Source organism: Drosophila subpulchrella, chromosome 2R (assembly GCF_014743375.2).
Source record: "Drosophila subpulchrella strain 33 F10 #4 breed RU33 chromosome 2R, RU_Dsub_v1.1 Primary Assembly, whole genome shotgun sequence".
Taxonomy (NCBI): Eukaryota; Metazoa; Arthropoda; class Insecta; order Diptera; family Drosophilidae; genus Drosophila; species Drosophila subpulchrella.
The window spans coordinates 15,824,047-15,845,363 of NC_050611.1; the positions used below are offsets into that span (position 1 = coordinate 15,824,047).

General features: G+C 44.7%; 4 protein-coding genes across 19 annotated transcripts; 3 read left to right on the top strand and 1 right to left on the bottom strand.

The window, feature by feature from the left end:
* The first annotated feature begins 423 nt into the window (after positions 1 to 423).
* Positions 424 to 2,934, top strand: LOC119551789 (uridine phosphorylase 1). 2 transcript variants are annotated; one of them, XM_037861336.1, is made up of 4 exons: positions 424 to 655; positions 1,489 to 1,688; positions 1,844 to 2,527; positions 2,681 to 2,934. In XM_037861336.1, the coding sequence occupies exons 1-4, from the start codon at positions 649 to 651 to the stop codon at positions 2,873 to 2,875; spliced, it is 1,086 nt and encodes a 361-aa protein (XP_037717264.1). In that variant the 5' UTR covers positions 424 to 648; the 3' UTR covers positions 2,876 to 2,934. The 2 variants fall into 2 exon arrangements, with proteins under 2 accessions (XP_037717264.1, XP_037717263.1); XM_037861335.1 differs by lacking the exon at positions 424 to 655 and adding an exon at positions 1,271 to 1,423 and having other exon boundaries at positions 2,681 to 2,933.
* A 102-nt stretch (positions 2,935 to 3,036) lies between these two features.
* On the bottom strand, positions 3,037 to 11,639 carry LOC119551784 (receptor expression-enhancing protein 1). Of its 15 annotated transcripts, none has more exons than XM_037861319.1 (9): positions 11,281 to 11,639; positions 11,154 to 11,204; positions 8,813 to 8,885; positions 8,156 to 8,353; positions 7,974 to 8,087; positions 5,394 to 5,668; positions 4,719 to 4,845; positions 3,809 to 4,652; positions 3,037 to 3,563 (listed from the first exon to the last, which is right to left on the bottom strand). In XM_037861319.1, exons 2-8 carry the CDS (start codon positions 11,183 to 11,185, stop codon positions 3,810 to 3,812), a joined length of 1,662 nt encoding a protein of 553 aa, XP_037717247.1. In that variant the 5' UTR covers positions 11,186 to 11,204; positions 11,281 to 11,639; the 3' UTR covers positions 3,037 to 3,563; position 3,809. The 15 variants fall into 15 exon arrangements, with proteins under 15 accessions (XP_037717247.1, XP_037717249.1, XP_037717246.1 ...); XM_037861321.1 differs by having other exon boundaries at positions 3,920 to 4,649; positions 11,268 to 11,639; XM_037861318.1 differs by having other exon boundaries at positions 11,268 to 11,639.
* Positions 11,640 to 13,296: 1,657 nt separating this feature from the next.
* LOC119551782 (nuclear pore complex protein Nup214) lies at positions 13,297 to 19,025 on the top strand. The gene is made up of 8 exons (XM_037861310.1): positions 13,297 to 13,432; positions 13,488 to 13,626; positions 13,682 to 15,399; positions 15,459 to 15,640; positions 15,704 to 16,045; positions 16,102 to 17,261; positions 17,383 to 18,859; positions 18,929 to 19,025. Exons 1-8 carry the CDS (start codon positions 13,397 to 13,399, stop codon positions 18,951 to 18,953), a joined length of 5,079 nt encoding a protein of 1,692 aa, XP_037717238.1. The 5' UTR covers positions 13,297 to 13,396; the 3' UTR covers positions 18,954 to 19,025.
* Positions 19,026 to 19,061: 36 nt separating this feature from the next.
* LOC119551786 lies at positions 19,062 to 21,315 on the top strand. The gene is made up of 7 exons (XM_037861330.1): positions 19,062 to 19,383; positions 19,439 to 19,484; positions 19,542 to 19,690; positions 19,747 to 20,283; positions 20,480 to 20,528; positions 20,590 to 20,714; positions 20,773 to 21,315. The coding sequence occupies exons 1-7, from the start codon at positions 19,176 to 19,178 to the stop codon at positions 21,156 to 21,158; spliced, it is 1,500 nt and encodes a 499-aa protein (XP_037717258.1). The 5' UTR covers positions 19,062 to 19,175; the 3' UTR covers positions 21,159 to 21,315.
* The last annotated feature ends 2 nt before the right edge of the window (positions 21,316 to 21,317 follow it).

Sequence of the window (21,317 nt, forward strand, 5' to 3'; positions counted from 1 at the left end):
CTATCTTTCTCCCTCTCTCGCCCAACCAGTTTGCCGGCAAATGCAGCTGCGAACACATGGCGCGGGCAGCTGATGGGGGCTCTCTCCCGCTCTCACTCAACATACATATGTGTGTATGCCGCTTTCTTTGCAGTTTTCGTACCACAGGCATACATACAAACGCTAAGTGAATATATCGTGCTGCAAAGTACAGTCGCCGCTAATGGTGAAAAATGGCTGTGCGAAAAAGGCGGCGGAAAAGAGAGGAGCGGAGAGAGCGAGTCGGGTTGGGGTGGCAACTTCAACTCCGCCGGCTGCACTTGGCAACAAGTCGGCAATCCACAGCGACTCCAATTGAGGGTCAAGGTCAGCGCTCGCGCATCAGCTGCTGCGCATGTGTGACGATCGCGATGGCTTGGTGCGAAGGAGGAGGGGCGGGGGAAGACTGCGCGAAAGCTGCACTCCGAGTCTCTGGAGCCGCATGGCAAGAAGAAGAGCGGTTGGCAAAAGCTGTTTCGGCGGCTCGCAAGCCGGCTTAACCTCTTTTTCGCTGTTTCACTGTATTTCATTGCGGGGCGTATAAAATAATCGCTGCTCTTACTTAGGCCTACGAGGGGCGATGCAGATGTTCTGGAAACACTCATCACATGTTTCGGGCAGCTTTATCCAATGGAAGGTAAGTACTGGGATGCAACCTTACTATCTCTTAACTGAGGCATGAGTTGATAAGTTTAGGCACCCTTAACATATTGCAAGATTTATAATAATGGTTTTATCACAACAGAAGCCCGTATTTTTTTTAGATTTAAAAGTAGGGTTTATACTCGTAATTATCTACCTTTTAAACATACTTCTAATATACCATGAAATTTAAGAAAGTTTAGGCGCACCAAATATGCTTGCAAGATTTATAATATTGCCTAAGTAAATTCCATTACACATTCTTAAGGATGTTTTTTGACCTCTTACTAAGCTAAAACTATATTTCAAACTAGAAATTAACAGACTAAATGAGCTAAATGTATAAAATATGTTATATATTTGAAGGTTATGTTTATCCATAACTCGTACATTGTTATTTGAATTCAATTTATAATATAAAGCCGAAAGCTATAAAGATCTTGTTTTCTAAATTGCCAATAAAAAATCTGTAACTCTCCTTGAAATTACTTTATATGATTTAAGGTGCCAATATTATAACGTTTAATTGAAGGTACCACTGTACGACTTATACAAATTCATGTTGTAAAAATGTATAACTCGTGTTTTTAATCAATTTGAAAGTTTCTGACGTTTCTATTATCAAAATTGAATTTTACCTAAATCTGCTTCTGGAAGTAGGTCCTACAAAATTGTATTTGTAAAAAAAAAAATATAAATATGCCCAAAAGTAATTGTAGTGATTGCACATGTCGTTTGGCCAATGAGGTGGGCCAACTAAAGGGTAACTAATCAATATTTTGAGAAATACCTTCCGAGTCTCCTTGTAATACTGACCGCATCCCATAGCTATCGTCAATGCTCAGAGCAAGACGCTCGCCAAGTTGGTCAGGCAGATGAGGGAAGGCTGCAAAAAGGACGAGGAGCCCAAGGAATGCACCCTCTGCGGTCTGAATCCTTGCCTGAAGTGCCTGCAGCCCGACATACTTTATCACCTGGGACTTGACACAGAGACCACCGACTTCCCCAAGGTTTTCGGGGATGTGCGGGTAAGTTCTATTGATTTTCGTATTATAACCCATCATAAATTTACTTTAACATTAGAATTTATAATAATTTTGTAAAATTGCAATCATATTGTTAGGACTTCCTTGGTATTACGATTTAAAACCTTTCTAAAATTTATATACTTTCCCATTACTAGTTTGTTTGCATGGGAGGAACCCCGGGACGAATGGAGAACTTTGCCTACTACGTGATGCAGGAGATCGGGCTGAAGATTAATGCGGCCACCAAACTAAGGGACATGGCGGAGGCGGGCAAGCGATTCTCCCTGTTCAAGGTGGGTCCCGTGCTCTGCGCCAGCCACGGAATGGGCTGTCCCTCGATCTCCATCCTGCTGCACGAGCTCATCAAGATGATGTACCACGCAAAGTGCAAGGACCCCGTCTTCATCAGGATTGGCACCTGTGGGGGTATAGGCGTCGATCCCGGAACTGTTGTCATCTCCTCCGAAGCGGTCGATGGTCGACTGAATCCCGCCCACGAGATTCTGGTGCACGGCATCAGTGTCCAGCATGCTAGCCAGCTGGACGAGGGTCTGGCCGATGAAATCAAGATGTGTCACGATCCCGATAAGGATAATTTTGAGACCGTGATAGGGAGGACACTGTGTGCCCACGATTTCTACGAGGGCCAATCCCGATTGGACGGCGCCTTTTGCGAATACACGCTCGAAAATAAGCAGACCTACTTGGAGCAGCTGCAGAGCCAGCAGGTGAAGAACATCGAGATGGAGAGTCTGGCCTTTGCCGCCCTCACCAGTCGGGCCAACATCAGGGGAGCAGTCGTCTGCGTGGCCATTCTAAATCGCCTCAATGGAGATCAGGTGAGCTTAAATGTATCTAGACTATCATATCTCATCATATCATATCATATCTAAACAGCATTTTAAAAATATCATAATTTTACAAATTTAGTATCCTTATATTCATCACATTGTTTAACTTTTCCCTCGTATTTTAAAATGAATCCAACCTAGATCAAAACTCCTCATGAGATTTTGGCCAAATGGGAGAAACGACCTCAGGAGCTGGTGGCTCGATATATACGCAAGACTCTTTACTTTAACGAAAATGACAGCTTGTCGGAGGAACCCGAAGATGAGACCGACAAAAGAGCTTCTCAGGGTGCAGCTGGAGACACCCAAAAGGCACCTGCAGAGGAAGCTGAATAATAATCCTGTATCTTAAGTAAAAATTTAGTTTCGACGTGATAGTAAATATAATATAAGCTTTTCTGGACGAGTCTTCAAGTCTTTTACAATTTTGCATACTCCTTATAGGTAAGTTTTCCTAACAACATTAACAGGTTTGATCATTAATGGACACCTCCATGTATTCAGTTCAATGGTATAGATTCTTTTATTTAATGCTCAATTACAATATTAGGAATTTATGCTACACACAATTGATAGGTTTCTTCGGGTTTCATTTTTGGTTAGTACAGCTGTTGGAGAACCTTTGGGCAGAGGCTAGGAGACTCGCTTAACGCTAAACTAGTCACGAAATGAGTACCAATGGCGACCAGGAACGTAGGGCACCTGGAGCTCTAATAGAATCACAAACAAAGTACACAATGCATATGCATATATAGCTAATATTATCATAATCTGTATCGATATATCCGTATTAAGTTACAATTTAAACTAAAACATGAGGTTCTGGTTCTATGGATTTTACTTTCCATCCACCTGAAATCAATATCTTGACGGAGATGGATGGCCAAAGATCGGTGCTCCACTACTTCTCCGACTTGTTGCGCATTTTGACCTGACCAGAGGCAGTGCCACCCACCTGGGATCTCTCCGATTTCCGGCTGCTCGACCGGGGCAAGGTGGTGCAGCTAGCAGACATGGATTTGTCCTGGAATAAATCAAGAAAGTAAAACAAATCATTAGAATATAGTCTTTGCAAAGAACATTTTTAAACAACATGCTGCAAATCCTTAAAACTGGGTGTTAGTAACTGTAGCAAAATTGTACAAAAGGATAATGCCATATTTTTGGGGGCCATGAAAGTTAAAGGCGGAGCTGAAAACGCTCGGCGGTGAGCGAAACATAACACTGGGATGATGAGAGCTTCGAAAACGGGCTTGCGGCTGGGCTTACTTCAAATCTGCGTCTCTCTGGCCGCCAGCTGCTCATCCTCCGGCCGCTGGCTGGGATTAGCTTTGTTACGCAGCACATTAGCTTTGATATGCTTAAACAGTTGGCCGATACCTGACTTGCGTTCCACGCTGCCCGTCGATGTCTGGCTGATGGTGTCCGGTTGTGGACTCAACGAGTGTCTCTTCGGCGGCAGGGGCGGCGGTGGAGCACGTCCCTTTCCATGATTGGCCCTGGGTCGCAAGGAGGGCGACGGGGAGCTCGATATGGAGGGCTCTGGTTCGAGTTGTGCGCGGAAACTGTGCTTAATCTCCTCCAGGGTGGCCCGCATTTCACGAGGCGACATTGGACGCTGTCGTTCGGGCAGAAAGGGATCTGGTGCGGATGCAGAAGTGCTCAAAACCAATAAAAAGGGATCAATGGGTGGTTGGATATATGGTTTGCATTCGTGCGGTTCAGTAGTGTCAGCGGATCCATTCGAATTCTGATTTTGTAACTTCTCTATATGTACCTTCCCGCTTAAATCATTGTTTTTTTGGGTTGAATCTAGTTGATTTGGTTCTTCGAATAATGCATCTTCAAACTCCTCCTCTTGTGTAAAATTATTTTGATGATCTGGGTTTGACAACTCCATTTTAATTATCTCCTCTTCTATTAAAGGCAAGGCCTCAAAAAAGTCCTCATCCTCCGCGTTATCATTCTCCTCCTCCTCCCGAAATGGGATTCTTTCAAAGCTCTCCACAATCTTTAGTTCTTGGGCCGCTGGAATCGAGTTCTCCCCTCGCACACCTTGAAAGTACAGCTGGTTCTCTAAGTAGACCTCGTCCCTCATCTCTTCCAGCAACTGCTAACCAACACCAATCTCCAAACGGATTAAGATAGTCGCAGATAAAAATACCCAAGTGATCCCTACCTCATTGCGTTTGGACTTGGCCCGACCCTTGGAAGCATTCGTCATGGAGGAGGTGCGACTGAGACCGCTCACGGGCTCGGCACTCGAGTAGCCGGAGCTGATGTCATCCTGGCTGCGAATGTTGTAGCTGTGGTAGATAAGAAACAAATCAATAAGGTTCCAATATAATACTTATGAAGTACCACAAAAATTTGGTTATCAAGATATATTATAAAGATATTTCATATCTTTATCGTATCTTTGTCTTCAAATAACCTATCGTGAAAACACTAAAATTATATTACAAAATATTAAAATCGTAAATAACATGAAGTATTAAAATATTAACTGTTTTGATCAATATAAATGGCAAACTCTTAGTGAAAAAGTAATGGCTTCAAAACCAATATAAATTATTAAAATATTATAAGCTTTTATAGTCAATATAAATAACAAACTCTTAGTTATAGTGTCTGTTTTAAATATTCTTCCTTGCTTAAATATTAATTGTGATCAAATGACCTATTAAAATAAAATACAATGTTGATTAATGTTTGAATTATAACTATAAAGATCATTTAGATGATATCATATAATATTGATTCTCTGATCAATGTAACTGAATATAAGTGATTTTCCTAAAACTCTCAACTTTTGTGGTACCTTCTTGTTTGCTATTTATGATCAGACACTCACTTGAAATCGCCCGCATTCTTGGCGGTCACATCCACCTCCGTGAAATACATGCCAGTGGAGTGGCGGGTGCCGCTGCCGGATCTGCCCACTGGCGTCTGATTCCTTGGCCTCAGGAGACGAGCGCCCGTGGATGTCGAACGCATGACCACCGCCGACGAGGCCATCGAGGACATCATCACGGCGTCCATTTCGTCCTGCGTGCGATGCATATCCGGCTCGCTCAGATCGCTGAGGCTGTAGCTCCGCTTGATCGTCTGCACCAGATTGCCGCCTCCCTTCACGATGGAAGGATGGTTTTAAGTGGATGGTCGTGATTGGTCATGGTTGGTGGAGTAGAGCACAAGAGTTGGCATTTGAGTTATTTAATTTTAACTACAACTACTCGAAATCTTAGGTGTAAACATAGCAATAATACATGATTGGATAAAAATAAAACTGCATGTGGGCGACAGGGTTATGGTGATGTGGACATGTGAGTGTATCGCTGAGTGCTTAAAATTCGATCGTTCGCTGAGTATCTGGTGTTGGATGGTGGCCATCTCTAGTAGGTCTCCACGTCCACATCGGGCGTGGGATCGCGCAGCTTGCGGCGCGAGCGGATCACATTGGTAGAACTGCCGGCGGCTTCTGAATCATTGCTCCTCTGGCCACGTTTGCCTCCAGTTCTGGCGGTGCCTGCGGCGCGACGTGGCTGAGCCTTTCGGACTGGCAAATCCCGCAGGCGTGCTGCTCCGGCATCACCCATGGGCTCATCCTCTTGCTCCACCTCCTCGGAAACCTCACGGATGACCAGACGCCTGGTATCGCCCCTCGGCTCGTAGATGTTCTCCGTGTAGCTATCGATGCTGCTCAGGGAACTGGCACGTGGCAGCCAGTTGTCCGTGCTGTCCATCATGTCCTGACCCCGGGACAGCTCGTCCGCCGAATGGGAGCTCTGGAGGCCACGTCCGTGGACCGATGGAGCCGTGGTCAGCGCATAGGTCTAGCAGTTAGCGGGTTAGTTGCAATCGAGCGGTGCAGGCAGGTGCGTTTAGTTGGGATTTTGATCGTTTTGTTTTTGATTGGTGGTTTTTGGTTAAATGCAAAGAAACATAAGTGAAGAAACGAAAAAGTTAATTAAAATAGAGGCAACGCAAAAGTCTCAAATTGAAATGAATTGCAGCTGGGTCAAATGAGGCACATACACACACGCTCAAGAATTGTCTCATGCCCGGTATCTATCTATCTATTTATATTTATATGCCCTACCCTAGAGGCGATTCGGAATTGGAATTAGAATTGTGCAACTGGGCAACTGGGAAGGGGACAATGAAATCAGCGGAATGCAAATGTGAAACCAAGGAGTGCCGGCAGATGTCTTCGTAATAAACAACGCACAATGGGACTCTATTTGAGGACCCAAATGTAGGTATACCTACTTGAAAGAGTACATTTGGTCTTTGTTTCCAAGGAAAACAAGTTTCTTTGTCTAGGAACAAAGGAGATCAGCTCCCTTTCTGATGATTAATTCGCCATATACTTCACAAGCTAACCAACCACTTTGTTTCTTTGAAATATGTAACACAATTCTATATATATATTCAGGTTCAACAAACAAACAAGGACACTCTTCCTGTCACAAAAAAGTTCAGAAATCGGAGGAACTGTTTGTAAAAAATATATAATCTTCATATATTAGCTGGGATAAAAGAGCATCAAATGTATTATAGGAATATAAACTTTCCATCTTCCTCAACATACATATAAACGAATTCCCTTGTCTGCTAACAAAGAAGGAAGCTCAAGATTTCCAGAAAGCAGATGACTAAGTCGATTTACTTGTAAGCTCATTGTGAGCTAATGTTGAAATTCACCTATATATCATAATCACTTGCACCTTTCAGATCGTTTATTCTTTTCTTTTGACCTACATCAACGGGCCGTATTTATTTATGAACTAATGCACCTCTGCCCTCCAGATTCTATACAATCGATTGCTGCCCACAAGTGTCTTGGCCCACATCTGAATTGTTTACAAACAGCTGTGAATTGCGACGGGTATCTGGGATCTTTGGCATGGTTTTGGTTTGTTCAGTTTTTGTTTTTATTACATCGTTTCAACATGTTGATTTATCTTTCGGCGTATATCGCTTATAGTGTATATAGTGATCTAGCTACACAAAGAGAAACACACTACAAACTAAATCGAAATCGAAAGAAACACGCAAATGGCACAAAAGAGCATTCAATTCTAGACGTTTAAACTAAATAATAATAAAAGTAAATGTAAAGAGAAGGCGAGCTGATGATGCAGGCGGTGATGATGATGATGATTCTCTTGGTGGAGGAGCTGCTGCGGATTTGCTGACCAGTTTGGCGATGATGATCAAGATGAGCACGCGAGAGTGTTGCGCAAAATGTTTCGAATATAGAACAGCTGAAGCTCATTTTATGCAACGACGCTGGAGGCGATCGAAAATGGCCAAATGAGTCGAGTGAGTGTGCGAGATGGTGGGTGAATGGGTTGGTTGGTTGGTTGGTTGGTTGGGTGAGGGGAGTGTGTCAGTGGGGGCTGTGAGTGGATGGTGTGGGGAGGATTACCTTAATGGCCGTCTGCATGAGAACGTTGGTGGCATAGTTGACTCCCTTGGAGCCCAGCTGCAGGACCGCCGAATAGCCCCGCTCTTTGGCCTGGTTCACGTACTCGTCGATCTCCTAAACAAAGAGAGGAATGTTCTGATGTACAGAGAGATACAATATATAATTGAGATTTTGGGCCCCACCTGTTCGTGGCGCGTCAGCATGGGATGCACGAATTTGCGATACAACGTCGAACTGCCCTTTGTGGCCGGCGAGAGGAGCCAGAAGACCAGGGCCACCTTCACCTCGTAGTAGAACGGCAGCCAGGAGATGAAGATGTCCGTGAATGTTTCGATGCAGGTGAAAAATGCAAAGACAATCCAGTACATCATCCATTTTACCTAAAGAGAGATACATACAAAGGCATAAAAAGATTGTATTCAAAGAATTTAATTAAGTTCCCATAATAAAAAACAATTTACAGCATATCATTCAAATGAAATCTGACAAATTGATTTAATTTAATGGCTTATTATACCAATTAGGTCAAATGAGGGGTATTAAATACCCATTAAGTGAAAAATGTTTTGGAATAATAAATTATTATACGGGAGTTAATATTACATTAAGTTTTTAAGCTTTTAAAAATGTATTTAGGTACTCCTTTAAAAATAAAATTCAATTTAAAGCAATGATTTTGAATAAAATCTGAAATATTAATATAATTTGGAGGCTTGTTATTATTATATCTGCTATCAAATACCCATTAAAATATATTATTACTTGATGTTTTAGTGATTATAAGGGAGATATTATTTTTTTAATTATTAAAGTAAGTTCCGATATACAGAGATACTCACATATTCCTTGACATCCTTGGTCCTGACGGCCTTGTAGGAGGCGTAGGCCGGGTACAGGGTGCCGCAGAACAATCTGAAAGCGGGAAACAGTAAACTCTGGGCACAAGTGCGCGGTGCGAGAAATATGACGATCAGCGAGCAGATGCAGGCGGTGTTGAAGGAGAGACACGGCAGAGGACAGCGCTGCAGCAGCTCCAAGAGTCGCCCCAGGGCATTGAGATTCTGGACCACTTTGGGCGTGGGATTGGTCGGAACATTCTGTTCCAAAATGTAGGCTCCACTGTACTCATTCTCGGGGAAATCACTCTCCAGCGAGCTCAGTGAGTCGCCAAGCTGGTACAGTGGATACTGAGCCCTTTGCTGCTGCTGCTGCTGTGTGGCGTAGATGAATTTCGGATAGACGGGGATCACATCCTCCGGCTGATCCTCGAGCGAATAGCTGCGACCGTAGACGGTGCCCGACGGATGACGTAGGCGTCGGAGATTAGCTGGCCGCTGGTAGAAGAGCGGCTGCTCCTGCTGATAGATGGGCCTCATGGCAACGGGGATGCATTGCCCGCAGCGCGGATCGCAGATCGCTGTTCCTGGCCGCTAGAACGCCGAGCAGAGACTGCCGGAGGAGATCAGAGATCGGAGATCCGGCGTCTAACGCTCAGGCGGGGGGTCTATTAATAAACCCACGATCGGGTCGAGAGAGAACTGGCGATAGAGAGGCAGCCCGTGGCAATGTTTACACGGAGGAATGGGCCGCAGTTCCGACCGACAGATGTGTTTAGAAATATAGCACTTCAAAGTCTGGAGATCTTTAAATCTTCAAAAAAAAAACTTAAGAGAATTCTTCCAATGTTGTTCTTAGACTCAAATTTTGAAAATATTGTAAAAAAGCATTTGGTGGATTTAATTTAATACAATGTAAAAACTGTCAGTCTATAAGTTAAAATTATTTAAAAAAATATTTTTCTTAAATATATCTTTACTTTCTGACTAAAATTATATAACCCTCTATAATAATGTACTCATTGAAAAACTTCTAAATTATATCTACAGATTTACAACGGCTTTTGTTAATTTAAAAAATATTTTGAAGTATTATATCTACCGATTTAGGCCTAATATTCAACCTAACAAAAAGTCGTCCAAAACCAAAAATTGTATATGAAAAAAACGTCACAAAAATTTTGGAACGTTTTTTTTATATGAACGTTTTGGTTTTCGGACGACATTTTGTTAGGCTAGGCCTTAAAAAGCAAATTAGTCATTGTAAAAATACTCTGAAGTGTTTTAAGGACTCATCTGGATTTAAATATATATATTTATGCATTACGCATTAGGGCGATATTTATAAAAACAAAATTTTTCTTTTCGAAACTACTGATAAAAGACTGCTACTTTTTTTCAAATTTCTTTCCCTGTAATTTAGAATAAGATTTTATCTCCCAATAAAGTCCAGCTATAAACTTGGCCTTGAGAATATTAGTTATTTTTAAAGTATTCTGAAGAATTTTAATTACTTATCTGGGTTTAAATATATATATTAATGCTGGACCTACTAGGGAGATATTTATTTATTTTTAGAAAAAAAAAAATAAAATTGTATATCTTTAAATACTAATAAGGCATCTAATTTGTTTCCAATTACTTTCCCTGTATTTTAGAATAATATACTGTATTAAACCTATAACTTCTTTACCATACTCAATTAGATGACTGTATCGAACGAAGACTGTATTCTATGTCCCAACAAAGTGCAGCTATCAACTTGGCCGCCGCTGTGGCGTATGAGCAATCGTTAGGCTTGCCAATTCGACCGCGATCTATTAATATTGACAACAATGGAGTCACAAAGAGAGTCGCCGGGTCGCGCATATCGCGGCTATATGCACATGTTCTGCACCCAAATCGGGCGAGACGAGTGCGACGGCCTCGCAAATCCGGGGACTTGGAGCCTCGGAAAGTGGAAACTCCAAATTAGGAGTTCATTTGGGGGTTACGCGCACACACACCGTCACAAGTGAACGGTACTTTGCGGCGCAACGGCGACAGCTGATTAATAAACAAACAATCTGGTAATCGGCGAGTCGAGAAACCACGGAAATACACAAAAAATCAGAAGCGTGACGCCCACACCATTTGAAATCGACGACTCTGACTTTCGTAGGTGCTTTTTCTCTTGATTCTGAAGGCCGAGCTTGAAAAGTTGGTATAATTTTTAGATATTTGGGGGTCAGCAGCTGCAGCGCTCTCACTCGCACTCACGCTCTGCTCGCTTACGGGGGGGGTCATGAAGTTGGGGATTACTGGTTCTGGGTTCTGGGGTAACCGATTACCACTGATTACTCACATTATGAGCCGCGAAAACAGGCTGCTGATCATCTTGAAGGTCTTATTGGTTCTAAGGTTAGAAAAATACAGGGTATTACGCGGGTGTACTCCGTTATCCTTTCTTCCTTCTCACCCTTAATTATCACCTGCAATTCCCTCGACTGTTCCTTGTGTGCTATATGTTCCTGTTTTTTTTTTGGACGACACTCCGGGCAATTTCGAACTATCTAAACTTCACTTGTTTTCTTTTGATTTTGATAATTTTTTCGTGGGTTACTACGATTTGTGCAGCAGGACTTCGAAATTATTTGGCTACGCAATTTTTAGCACCTTGTTGCGTCGCCACTGGATAATAATTGCGACTCACTTGCTCGGTTTCAACTACATGGCTTTGTGCATCTCCATTTTCACTCGGAACAGCCGATGTTTTGTGCCCACTTTTGCGAATGCATTGCCCGCGAACAAATCGCTTTTGTTTAATTCCCAAACAAAAATCTTGCACGAAAGAGACAGACAAACAACAACAAAGCTGCTGTATAGAAATTTTCCTTCTCGGTTCTCGGGCATACTAAAAAATACCAACCTGATAAATACCAAATACCAACAAAAGCGATATGGTCACATCCAGAGTATTTCACATTATTTCGAAACATATGGGGTACACCTATCCCTCGCTTTGCGTCGGGGATACGTTCCAAAAAAAATACGACGCAAATTGAAACGACGCAAAGTGAATTAGGATTTTCTATAGCAAGCCATGTAAAGTTCGAAGATTGGTTCCAGGGTTACAAAAATACTACTTTTTAAAAAGAAAATTGAGCAAAGTGATCATTAAAAAAAAACCAAAATAACATTTCATTTTATTACATATTATACATATAAAAACATAAAGAAACAAATTCGTTTAAAACAAAATAAATTCTTCAATTACATACTCAATTATGAAAAATAAAACTAGAATTAATCACTCTCTGACGAGTCTTTAGTGTCTGTTGTCGTAGGCCGGGAATTCCCGCGCTTTAATTGCGTAGCGCAATTAAGGTGTTGCCAACCTTTAAAAACATATTATCGACTTCATCCCAAAACAACGCAACATCGAAAATCTAACGACGCAGAATGAAAAATAGTTCTATTTAAAAATCGACGCAACTTCGAAAAAACGCAAAACGAAACGACGCAAAGCGAGGGATAGGTGAATTTCAAAAACCGGTAAATTACTGAAGTGTTGTGTTTTGTATCTGCTGTTTTTATTGTCAAAGGTTCCATACAAACTTAATTGACTGAAATTTAAAGGCTCGACAATGTAGTGTATACATACTTTAATATCTAATTAGGGAGTATATTTAATATTTAATTAGTTAGTTAATTTAAAACGAAAACTTGTTATATTAATTTAAATTAAATTATTTAATTATGTAACCCGCACAATAAACTTATTGAAATTTATATCTATATAGAACGTTACTTATTTACTCAAACAAAAATACTCGAAATATTGTTTATTATTATTTATTTATTTATATATACGTGTTCCTTGTAAAAGTCCTTCGGTACGGTAGGTAGGCTTAATGTTACAATTTAAGATACATTTTTGAAATACAATGAGCTAGCGAAATGAATTCGTCTGAGTAGAGATTCGTGTTGGGATAAGATGACTTAGGCGATGTAGTACGACCCACAACACAGAGTTGGGAGATGTGTCCGAGGGATGCTTAAGGATGCACTCATGGTTGGGAGGGACTCCAAGGACTACTATTATAGCCGTGTAGCCGTTTTCCAAATTTTAAATTCTGTTTTGTTTTTGTTGTGTCTGCTGCGTGGATAACATTTGGGTTGTTCCTCTCCCTGGGACATTCGATGACTAGCCGGCAACTACACCGCGCGAAAAGCAGGACATGACAAAAGCAATAAGAAATCTTGTATATATAGTTTTCCATCTTTTAGGAACAACTCTTATATACTTCAATTTATTGGCAAAACTTATTTGGATTTATTTCTATAATGTACTTTTAAACTAAAAACCCACAAAATAGCATATTTAACAGGTGTTTTTATAAAGCTTGTCATAATTCTAGTATTTTAATTTTGTGGTGAGGTGAATTTGTTGCGTGGTGAGTTTCCCTAGAGTGACCGTATGCCCCGTGGCGCGCTTTTTGTTTGCCCGCATTTTCACCGTTCTTGACTTGCAGCCATACCACGGCTCAAATTGAAATTTTAACTAACTGCTCGAAATAGGCAAAATTATAACGAAAACCGACGAAAATGGCGCAAAACGCACCCGCCTGCAGGGACACACAGGTGAGCAAAGTAACATGTGAATCATATTTCAAAAGTTACAATGGTTTCGTCACAGGATTTTCAATTTAAATTGCACGACAAATTCGTGGCGTTCAAAAAATGCGGCGACCCCCGCAGCAATGTGAAATTGCTGGCGATCTCCAGCAGCCGGGGATTGCTATTTGCGGGGAATCCCAGCCAGCCGGAACTGAAGGGTAATCTAGGAGTCCATCTATGTACATATTAAACCTAATTCCCATCCCCTTGCAGTGATCATCGCCAAGGATCTGGCCAATGCCAAGAGCACGGGACAGCAGCCACAGGCGCGACTGGTGCCACTGCCCAGTGTTCCCAACTACATCGCCTGCAGCTCCGATGGCAATCTGCTGGCCGTGAACCACACCCAGAACGGCACCAGCCTGCTCAGCATCTATTCAGTGCAATCCTTCATGACCCCGGACATTCGACCCGTTTACAACATCCGCCTGGCGGCCGAGGACCACGTGCACGCCGTCCAGCTGCTCTGGAATCCCGTGCTGCCCAACAGCCTGGCCGTCGTTCTGAGCAACGGAGCACTTGGCATGTATGCTCTCAAAGAGGCCGGCAACTTTGAAATGCATTCGCTGGACAAGAGCCAGCAGGTGAAGTGCGGCTGTTGGTCGCCGAAGGGTAAACAGATCGTTCTCGGCTTTCCCGCCGGCAAGGTGCAGCAGTTCAAGCCGGATCTGACGCCCGCCAAGACGCTGTTGTGTCCACCGAACATCCATGACGCCCCCTTCGACACCATCGCCATCCAGTGGCTGTCGACGTTCCAGTTTGCGGTGATCTTTCTGCAGCACGGCGAGGACTGCAATCCCTCGCTGTACATTCTCAACGCCCCGAAGGCCGGGGCACCCAGCTACATCAACTACTACGACATCTGCTACAGCCTGAATGGTCCGCGGAATCATCAGTTCATCTTCAGCCATGTGGCACCGTGGAATCTGCTGCTCGTAGTCTCGGCCAATGGCGTGGAGGTGGGCGTCATGGGCACCTTGGAGGCCGGGGATACACCCACCTGGCACCAGTTCACTTTGCTGGATGAGGCGCGCATTGAGCTGCCTTTAAATGAGAGCAATCAGGAGGAGACCTTCCCTCTGGGCTTTGCCTACGATACATCCTCCACGCACCAGCTTACCATTAATGAGCAAAAGCTGCAGACCATGCCCATGGTGCACGTTTTGGGTTCGGATGGAACTTTGCTCTCCTTCAATTTCCTGAACTTGCTGCCGACAGCGGTGTCTGTTTGCTCGCCACCTCCACCAGTGGCAGATACTTCGGGACAGTTCAGGCCGCTGAACACGCTGCTTCCCAATGAGGAGGAGGAGCAGCCGACTGTGGCGGCCAGTCCGCCGCCCAAAACTCCTGCGGTGTCTGCTCCCTCTGACATATCGTTCGCCTTCACATCGAATACGGTTACTTCAACGCCGGCTCCCTCGAAAGATAAGCCTCCATCGCTATTCTCAGGCTTTGGAGCAGCTGCAGCCAAACCTCCTGCTCCGCAGCTGTCCTTTGACGCTGCTCCTCCTTCGTTTGGAGCTCCAACTACCGCTCCAGCCAAGCCATCCACTGCATTTAGTGGATTTGGAGCGCCAGCAACGACTGCCGCAATGGGTTCAATGTTCTCCGCACCCGGAACGAATGCCTTTGGCGGAATGGCAACAAACAAACCAGCAGGTACTACTGTGGCGCCCCGCGTAGCAGCTCCAGAAACCGCTGCTCCTGCAGCTGCTCCAGCTGCTGTAAACAAACCACTTTACACTGTTCCTCCAACATTCACACCGGTGGCCTCGAAGGCAGCACCACCGGCTGCTCCTCCAAGTGTAGAGAGCACCCTTAAGCCAGATGATACGGAGCCTATTATCAAGGATATGATTGCCCTGCAAATCGATGCCTTTAGCCAGGATATTCAAAAGCAGAAGGATCAGACCAGCGAGCTGCTCAAAGGCGTAAGTAAACATTATATTCTGTTTGTTTCTGTTTTAAACGTTTGGTCTGAATTCCGCAGATTGCAGCCCCATCAACTCTGAGGGTATTTGCCAAACGCTTGGATGACCTCCAGGAGCTAAACGAACAAGCCAAGGATGTGGAGTTTGAGTTGGATGTGCAGGGATTGCGGCAGGGTCTGAATGAGGCCTATGCCATCGTAGCCGAGTGCCGTGGCAAGCTAGAAATTTACAGGAAACCAGAGTGCGTGGCATACTCTTATACGTACTATATAGAAGCACAATTTATAGCCCTCTTTAATTTCAGTATCACTCGTCTGATGAACTCAAGCTCCTGCGATCCCGCTGGCCGCCGAATGCTGGCTCGCCTGCAGAGCTACGTGGCCGCCAATGAGGCTCAGCTGCGTCTCGCCCAGCAGCATGTCGATGTGCAGTGGGAGCAGTTCCAGGATGTGGTGCGTCGCAACTCCAAGTCTCGCATGCACATGCCTTGCTTGGAGGGCATCTACCAGCGACTGACCAGACTGCAAAACCTCGCTTCTGACCAGCGCATCCTGCAGAACAACCTCAAAGCCAAGCTCAAGGAGCGCGGATTGCTTCAGGCCGCCCTTCTCGACCAGGAAAACAGTCGCACCCGGACCAACGAAGCGTGAGTAGGAGTTTTCATCTCTCTGATTTAAATATAACCATTAATTTCTCCTGTAGAGTGGAAACACTGGCTGACTCCATTCTCTCGATGAGTCTTAGCCAGGTTGTGGACTCCAATGCAGCCAAACTCACGCATCAGAGGCTGCAGAAGATCCGAAAGGTTGTCCAGCTGCAGAAGATCAATATTATTTGTCCCCAGCGACCGGATCGCGTAGGACTCAAGTCTGAGGTTATTTTGGAAACCAAGCGCAGGGCGGAGCTGATTAAAAAGGCGGCCGCCAAGCCAGCAATGGCCAACAAGTACACCCAAGCAGCAGTGGCTCCACCTCCTGCACCATCGGCTGCTCCCACAGCTCAGAATCTGCCGACGGTGACTCCTCAGCTGCCAAAACCGATGCCATCTAAACCGGTGGCTGTGGAAAAACCTCTTCCTGTGGCGACCCCTGTGTCGACACCATTCTCCTTCAGCCAGAGCAGCCCGTTTGTGAAGACCTCCACTGTGACTTCTACGACAAATACTGTGACTCCTGGCGAGGCTGCTAAACCAGGTCTGTCCATTTTCGGCGGTCTGAGTAGCGGTAGTTCCAGCTTCAGTTTCGGTGGTGGCGGTGCCAAGTCGGCGCTCTCATTCGGCGGAGGATCGCCATCGGTGGAATCGGCTCCAGTACCGAAACCAGTGATTGAAAGAGAACAGTCTGCTCCAGAGCCAGCTAAGCCTAAGGAACAAAAACCAGGACTTGAAATCAAGCCAGTTAAAGCTGGTCCGGAAGCAGCAAAAGTAGCGCCACAAACACCAAAGGCAGACACTGCTAACAAATCCTTTGGCTTTGGAGGCTTTACAGGCACAGGTGGAGCTGTGGGAAGTGCTTCTAGCTCTCCGTTCAGCTTTGGTGGATTGGGATCATCCCTTGGCTTCGGCGGAACCGCCCCTGCCGTTCCGACATCGGAAGCTCCTAGCACCACAGCCACAGCAGCAGCCACATCCGCTTCACCTGCTCCCTTTGGCTTGTTCTCGGCAGCTGTGGCCAAACCAACACCCAGTGAAGCCACCGTGACTAGCAGCACCACCTCGACCACCAGCAAACCAACGCCTGTAATTGCATCCACCACTTCAACTAATGCTCCTGTAAGCACGGCAAGCGGAGGGACCACCAACTCAGATCCCACTGGCGGTCTTTTCGGCTCTGTGAACATTTGCAAGCCAAACACTCCATCAGGTAAACTCTTATTTTCAACTTCATAAATACATAAGTTACATGTCTTGTTTTATTTTTTTTTTAAACTCATACTTTAACTTTTATTTTTAACTTTTTAACATATTGTTTTTTTTTGTTTTAGATTCGACCAAACCAGCCAAAATTTTTGGAGGTCTCAACAGTGGTTCGGACTCTGGCAGCTTTTCGTTTGGCGGAGGAGCTGGGGATACCGCGAAGGGACTATTTGGCAGCATCACTCAATCTGCAACGACTACAGCAGCTGCTACAACCGTTATGGAGACCGCAGTCAAAACGGATCCCATCACAACAACGGCAGCACCAGCTGCAAGTGTGACCACGACTGCTGCAGCTAGTCCAGCAGCAATTCCCCCGGCAGCGACACCAGCCACAACTAGCGCAACAGCAGCATCCAGCAGCGCTGTTCCTGGCAGCGCCTTCTCCTTCTCTAACGCCTTTAGCAGCCTGAGCGCAGGAGTTTCGCCAACTACTACTGCTGCTGCTGCTGCTCCCTTGGTTGCCACCAGCTCCACCGCATCCACAACCAGTAACTCGTCGACCTCAGTGTTCGGAGGCGGCTTTGCAGCAACAGCATCGACAGCGGCTCCAGTGGTCAGCCCCTTCCAAACGGCTGCAAAGACTACAGCTCCGAGTGGAAACATTTTCGGCAGCATACCTAAGCCGGAGACCAGTGTTTTTGGAGCTGCTCCTCCGAATCCCACGGCTGCGGCAGCACCAGCTGCCCCTCCCACGGGTCTCTTTGCGTCGGCTGCCATTAGCAACCCGTCGCCTTTCGGTAGTCCCCCAACTGCAGCACCAGCCTCTGGCGGAAACATCTTTGGCCAAGCTGCCAAGCCAAATGTATTTGGACAACCAGCGCCTGCAGCCGAAGGCGGAGGATCTATTTTCGGCGGTGGAACCAATTCACCATTTGGATCGGGCTCTATTTTCGGGGGAAGCAATCCGCAGAGTCCTGTCGGTGCCCCAGCTGCTGGAGGTACCTCAATCTTTGGCCAAAGTGTGTTTGGTCAGCCAGCGGCAGCTTCACCGACAGCAGGTGGAAACATATTCTCCAATCCAGTGGGCACTCCGCAAGCCTCTGCCTTTGGGGGCGGGGGAAGTTCAATCTTTGGATCCCCTGCTCCAGCTACAGCTTCGCCTGTCTCTGGCGGCTCGATCTTTGGTGGTGGCAGCAGCTCCGGCGGATTTGGTTCCTTCTCGCAGACAGCGCCAGCTCAGGGTGCATTTGGAGGTGGATTTGCCCAGGGCGGAGGTGGATCAGTGGCCCAGTCGGGCTTTGGGTCACCTCAAACGCCGCAGCAACAGCCGGCACCAGGCGGATTTGGAGCCAAGCCAGTTTTTGGATCGCCGGCCTTCGGAGCGAGTCCCACCTTTGGGGGAGGAGCCACCTTTGGCAGTCCCAAGGGATTTGGTGGATTCGGCGCGGCCACCCCTGTGGCCTCACCTCCAGCGTTCGGTGCTGCACCCAAGCCGGCCCAGGGAAATATCTTTGAAACACTGGGTGGCCAGGAATCTGGCCTCTCCTTCGGAAATCTGGCCCAGACCGGAAATTCCAATACCCAGAAACCAGCCTTCGGAGGGTGAGTCAATGCAGCATTTTTATTTTCACTTCATATAGCATTAAGCGATAAATAACTTTTTCATTGCAGATCGAGCTTTATGAATTATCGTTGAGTCCAGTTTAAGTAACTTTGTTTGTTCAGTTTTAGAGGTTTAGCATTATTAAAATCTGAAAATTCCCAAAAATTCCTGTGTTATCTTATTGAAAACTTGTTGATTAAACCCATCAGCATGTTTTTGTTGCAAATGATAAGCCCCTCCATAAAATGAGTGACTTGTGCTCTCCCTTGCGGAAATCGCCAATGTGGGATTTATTTCATTCAATCTTGCCGTAAGATGCAGTCACATATAGCTAGCGTTCTTTTGCTCGCTTGGTTCCTAGGCCGCCTAGGGTCCTCTCAGTTTCTGGAGGAGCCGTGTGGAAACATAATTCTACCGAAAGTCGTCAACGGCGAAAATGCCACTCTTCAACACTCTGCCTGGATGGCAGCCGTATATAATTCAAGTAATGTATTTCTTTGTGGTGGCACGCTGATACACAAACGTACGTATTTTCATAAAAAACAAAATTTGTTCCTTATATAGAATTGTTTTTTCAGGCTTTGTGCTAACTGCTGGCCATTGCATATATCGTCAAGTTAGACTGTAAGTACTATACATATTATTTTAATGAATGCTGAATACTATTTGTTTCGGGATTAGATATGTGAGGTTGGGAGCATACAACAAAAGTGATCCAAGAGTCCAAAAAAATGTCGTAACAGCAATAAGCCATCGGTTGTTCCATGGATATCCTGAAGAGGGAAATGATATAGGCCTGCTAAAGTTGGACAGCAGCGTGGTCTACGATTGTATGTAAATGGATTGGCCTCTCGAGAGAAGTTAACTATAATTCCTAATCTTGCAGATGGCATTCATCCAATTTGCATAGTTGTGGATAAAAATGTTCGATTCGAAGTGGACAGAATGGCCGCGTTCAGAGCCCTTGGCTGGGGACTAACAAAACCTAACGGCCAGGATAGCGATATACTTCAAACCATCTCCGTTAACAATTTACATCGAGAAATGTGTGAACGTGTTCTGGGTGTGAACGTCTTTTCCAAGCAGTTATGTGCTGGCTCCGTATCCGGAGACACCTGCTCGGGCGATTCAGGTGGTCCATTGATCAACACTTACCGTTATCGTGAGGCTCAGTTCGGGATCGTGAGCTTTGGACAACCGGGTTGTAATGGAATTGGAGTTTATACCGATGTGACAAGCTATGCCGACTGGATTGAGGCTACCATTAAGAAGTATGACACTCCGGATACGTCCACTGAAATCCCCCTACAGCCCCAAGACAAGTGGCTGTACGGAGACTGCGGTGGAAATTCCATAGCATCGAATTTACAGGCAGACATTTATGGACCTAATTTTGTGGCCCTGGGCGTGATGATCACTGACCGTTAGTATGGGTTATTTCCTTGTATTTATATCAAGTTAACTTGAGGTTAAAATCTGTAAGCTAACCACCAGTTCAGTTCGTGTCGAGTATCAGTTATCAGTATCAGATTTAACAAAAGCAATATTTAAACCTCAAGTTATAATTATTTAGATCCCACTGATATGTAAAAAAACACTTGCTAACACTATAATTTCAGAATTTGTCTTAACAAATGCCTGGGAGTGGCCAGTAAATGTTTATTCCTTGTAAGTAGTCGGTAATCGTTATATGTTAGTTAATTAACTAAGAGCTAACAATATTCCATAGGCAAGTTGGTGTGAGGGGAACGCATGAAGCATACAGAGTGACAGGAATCTTTAAGAACCCAGTGTTTTTTAAGGCCATCAATGGAATTGCTTTGCTAAAACTAGATCGAAGGGTAACGGGCCCAGGTAAAATCATTTGTTTTCATAATTGCATAGTCTTGACCATAGAATTCCTATTTGGCAGATGGAGTGAAACCGATCTGTATGCTTGCGAATTTAAGGGACCAGCAGGCGGCCATTTACACCCAACCTTTTATTGTATTCGACTATGTGCCAGCCTATGGAGGACATAGAATTTATCAGTTTAACGTCGACGTTGTTCATCCCCACGATTGTAGAATCAGAATCCAGAGGCAAATCGGAGATAATCAATTTTGTGTGGAAACTCCTCGCGGAATAAGTGCCAGTTACGGATATCCTGGCGACATATTGGGAATAAGTATTATGCATTTCGGAAAGGAACGGTTCGTTTTGCTCGGTATTGTCAGCTATTCAATTAATGGAATAAACGTTTTTACAAACGTTATGGGGCAAACAGAGTGGTTCGCAAATATAACTAAGTCTTATTAATTTTAAATAACATCTCGGTTGTGTTTTCAGCATTAAACATAAAAAAAACATTAAAATTTAAAAAAAGAACACTAATAATACGGCTGCTTTCTTAGAAGCTTTAAAATATAAACATTATGATCTTTTTAATTATTGCAGTTTATTGGGTAATAGAAAAAT